The sequence below is a fragment of the Daphnia pulex genome, chromosome 5 (assembly GCF_021134715.1).
Source record: "Daphnia pulex isolate KAP4 chromosome 5, ASM2113471v1".
Classification (NCBI taxonomy): Eukaryota; Metazoa; Arthropoda; class Branchiopoda; order Diplostraca; family Daphniidae; genus Daphnia; species Daphnia pulex.
In genome coordinates, this window is record NC_060021.1 from 4,420,939 (window position 1) to 4,424,958 (window position 4,020).

A 4,020-nucleotide genomic window follows, 5' to 3' on the forward strand; every position below is an offset into this window, starting at 1 on the left:
CCCCACGATGACAAGTGCCATCTCTCCTGCCGAAAGGTTTTTAACTATTTCCATTTTCTAACATTTTTCTATGAGCGTAGAGATTCGCTGCAAACAATTTCCTCTCAAGCAACTGTTTTATACAATTAACTTGTTTCGTATTAGTATGGTGCTAAGCGGTTGTACGTTAAAGTGTGAAGATTTTTCATAATGCACTACTTTTTTAAGGTTAACGTTAAGTATTCTTCCACGGTAATTTTATCACCAAAGAAACGTCGAATTTAATATCTTTTGGAGGTGGAAAGACGATTACGACTACCATAACAGCCTGTGAATTCGTTACTATACTGGAAGCCATGTTATTAAGTTCCCTGATGAATCGATACTAAATTTACGTCATAATATCGGTACCCAGAAGGCCAAAGCAACAAAGACGTTGTTTATTTATGGATGCTTTTATTGGGCGCAATAACTGTGCTTCCCGAAAAAACAAGAGGGCCCAGTGCGTTCAAATACTTTTCAGAATTCAAGAAACCATCAATTGGTAAATAGCTCTTGGACATTCGGCAGAAACAGAAGCGAAGGCGAGAACGGACCTCAAGCACGACTTTGATTACCTTATAATAATTTTGATTTGATTCCTGATCAGACAAATTATTTGTGTGATTTTTCAAGGTATACACTTTTAACATTTACCTCTTAGGTTGCTGCCCATATGGCAGACCCATATGCCTCCATGGGGTGTACGACATTCAGGCCCAGTCATTCAGGCCCACGTCTTTCAGGCCCACTTTTATTGGGCCTGAACGTCGCAAAAATTGGGCCTGAAAGACGGACTTGAATGTCATTCAGGCCCAATATAATTTTTTATGTTCTTCATATGTACATAAATACACAGTCATTCATAAATACACAAAGTAAAATATTAACTAGTGGTGTAGTGGTTAGCAAGGTGAGCTGCTGTTCTGAGGTCAACGGTTCAAACCCGGTCAACGTTTATATCGATTGAAAATATGTGAAAATGAAATAGATACTCCTTTCTTAGACATCACAGTAAATTCAAAAGTAGGAAATGGAAAGAAATTGAATATAAAGCGGAAGTTCTTATAAGGAATTGTATTTCATGATCGAACAGAATAATTCGAAGACTATTATGAAAACATTAATCGGAATCTTCGTTCACCGGACCGTTCCTCAGCTCTCTCAGATCCGATTTTGAGTGCTTCTTTGTGAGCTTCGCGAGCTGCAAAAGCATCTCTTTAGAGGAAATGGGGTGGTCCGGTCTGTTAAAAGATTCCCATATGATGGTCAGATGGCGCTGTTTCGATTCTGCGTCCTTGTTGAGATTTTTGAGCACTTGTTTTTGTGACAAAAGTTTTGCCGTCATGGCAAGTTTCTCAGCCTCCGCGTGCATCTTTATTAAAAAGGCAACAAGATTGGTTGAAGCCAGTCCTAGTACAAAAATACAGATAGAAAATTAAAAATAATCGATATATTATAGATCGATAACTTAAATAGATAACTTGCCAGCAACAGCTTTGAGGTTATTGTGGGTACTCTCAACGTTGTTATTGGTCCTAACATGCTGCATAAACATAGACCAGCACTCTGGTGGCCAAATTGTGCTGTTTATGTAGGTTGTTTCCACATAGTTGCAGAAACGCAACATTAGCCCTGTCGCGTTGGATGCGATGCTCTGGAACCTTTTGCGAATTTTTTCGGCTGGCAGCAGGTAAAGGCTAAGCAATTCCCGACAGGTGTTCCGGGTCTGGCTGTCCTTTCTATAGGCTGGACTTAGTCCTATAGCCTTGATGTTGCGGTAGAAGGACTGTGTCAAGTGAAAGGAACAGCCGACCGGCTTCACTGTGGGGAAAACCGCCCTGCATGCCTATAGGAAGAGAAAAGGGAGTGTTTATTACTGAAGATTAACGTTTAAAAAAGCAAATACCTGCCACATAGCAGCCTCGAAATCCATCATAAACTCTTCCACTCTTGGTTCACCCAAAAGAGTCAGAAGTTCAAGAATAGAAGAAAAAACTGCAACGTAGTCTTTCTTTCTTTTCCCGGACATCAGCACTGTGACTAAAGGAACATGGATCAATGATAAATGGGTAAGTGGTTACGGTGTTCGACTACCATTCTTAAGGTCAAAGGTTCGAGTCCTTGTATCAACTATCTTCACTGCTTATCTAGATTACCATGTCGGATGAACGCATGTATGCCGAAAACCTGATAGAAAGGAGTCGGGCAGATGAAAAAAGTTCCGTCACCGTACCATCTTTTGGCTTTGCGTAACAGATGTAGCTGCTGATCGGTGGCGAAGATGAGGTGACGGGCATAGCGTCGGGGCGTGTCGATCACTACATCGGCACGGAAGTATCCATCTGGAATGCATCTTTCGAAAGGACCTGTATAAAAAAGTAGGTTAAAACTCACACCAATGCAATTTTACAACATTTTTACCCCATTCAAAGTGAAGATCAGTTGGGTTTTTCGGATAAGATGACTGTTTCTTCCGCTGTACCGCTCGCACGACGTTAGCAACAACCGGAAGATTCCGATCTGGATTTTGTTGAAATATTTGCAACATCTCTTTCTCCACCACTTTTCTGCTGCTGGCCAACGGATTGCTACAAGCATTCACCTTTGCCTTCGTGATCAGGGAAGCATCCCGCTCAACATCTAAGTTAGCTGGGCAGGTGTGAGGAACTTTTACACTAAATGATTTCGCTCCCATCAATTCGAAGGCGATACCACGACAAAAGTGTGGCTTGGCATGCCTGTTGCACCTCCATGTCCGGGAAATTTCTTCGTGTAATTGTTTAATTTGTAAGTAATTAATCATGAATATTAATCAGGAAGATCAATCAACAACTAGAAAGGCTTGGAGATTAATGAAAATATATTATTCTGAGCAGAACTGACAGAAAATTTCGATTTATCTAATTTGACCGAGATTCGAACATCGATCTTCAAGCATAGCAGCTTTGGTTGCTGACCATTAGGCTACCGTTAACTTTTGTGGTTGAAGGAAAGCCGGACATTAAAAGACACTGACCATTAATTGTCTTTTTAAAATTTCTATTTATTAGCATTTTCTATCTCGCCTTGTCAGAAATTCGAACCTCGATCCTTTGACATTACAGCCCAGGCTTCTGACCATTAGACCACCGTTATTATGTTAGCCGAGGGAGAAAAATGGGCCAGAATGGTATGGACTCAATAACGTCGTCAACTTATTAGTTTGGTCTCATTTCCATGCAACCAAACCACTTTTTGATATGGCATTGCAATTCGCCGTATTCTTATTTGAATTTTCTTATTCTCTTATTTGTCCAAGCCGACTTATAGGAATTCATGAAGAGCTATCCGAAGTTATGTTTGTGGATCTGTAAGTGTTGTATGTAGTAGCGTGTGAACTGTATACGTGTAGTGGTAGTGCCCAGGTGTGGGAGCAACTATGCTCACCATGGGAGTCGAACTCGGATACCAAAGGACCTCGAACACCAGATCATTAAGCGACGCCTTATTCGACTCACCCACCTGTCCCCCGAACATTGACGTTTTATTGCGAACGAAAATGAAAAAATTTCCATGATTTTATATTTAAAAAAAACTTGGGCCTGAATGACGTCAAAATTGGGCCTGAAAGGCACGTAAAAAAAAGGTGGGCCTGAACGTCGCGGGCCTGAATGACTGGGCCTGAATGTCGTACACCCCCTCCATGATTTTCTAGGTAACATCGTAAGTCCCATTTAAAAATAACCCTAGTATAGACATCATAATAAACTAAAACAGTCATAAAATTTCGCACGGATCGTGGACAGAAGAATCTCGATGAAAAGACTGTTTACCAAACCTTTTAGCACGATACTACTGGTTTTGAGTATAAATTCAATAATGCAATTGTGCATAACTTATGGGCTTTTGTAGTGGTAATATTTTACTTCCTAAGATAAATTGGTTCTCTCCCCCCACCCTTAGAATTTTTGAAAAATATTAAGTAAAAATGTTTGAAAACTATGAAGTAAAATTTTTTTG

The 4,020-nt window shown here is 40.3% G+C and overlaps 1 protein-coding gene across 1 annotated transcript; it reads right to left on the reverse strand.

Moving 5' to 3' along the window:
- Positions 1-1,489: 1,489 nt before the first annotated feature.
- On the reverse strand, positions 1,490-2,716 carry LOC124194801. The gene is made up of 4 exons (XM_046589186.1): positions 2,443-2,716; positions 2,178-2,387; positions 1,928-2,061; positions 1,490-1,867 (listed from the first exon to the last, which is right to left on the reverse strand). The coding sequence occupies exons 1-4, from the start codon at positions 2,714-2,716 to the stop codon at positions 1,490-1,492; spliced, it is 996 nt and encodes a 331-aa protein (XP_046445142.1).
- Between the last annotated feature and the right edge of the window lie 1,304 nt (positions 2,717-4,020).

Excerpts from the sequence above, each read along its gene's own strand:
- LOC124194801 (XM_046589186.1), bottom strand. The coding sequence starts at position 2,716 with ATGGGAGCGAAATCATTTAGTGTAAAAGTTCCTCACACCTGCCCAGCT. Across the intron at positions 2,388-2,442 it reads TGATCTTCACTTTGAATGGG|GTCCTTTCGAAAGATGCATT; the intron begins GTAAAAATGTTG and ends TTTTTTATACAG. Across the intron at positions 2,062-2,177 it reads ACATGCGTTCATCCGACATG|TCACAGTGCTGATGTCCGGG; the intron begins GTAATCTAGATA and ends ATGTTCCTTTAG.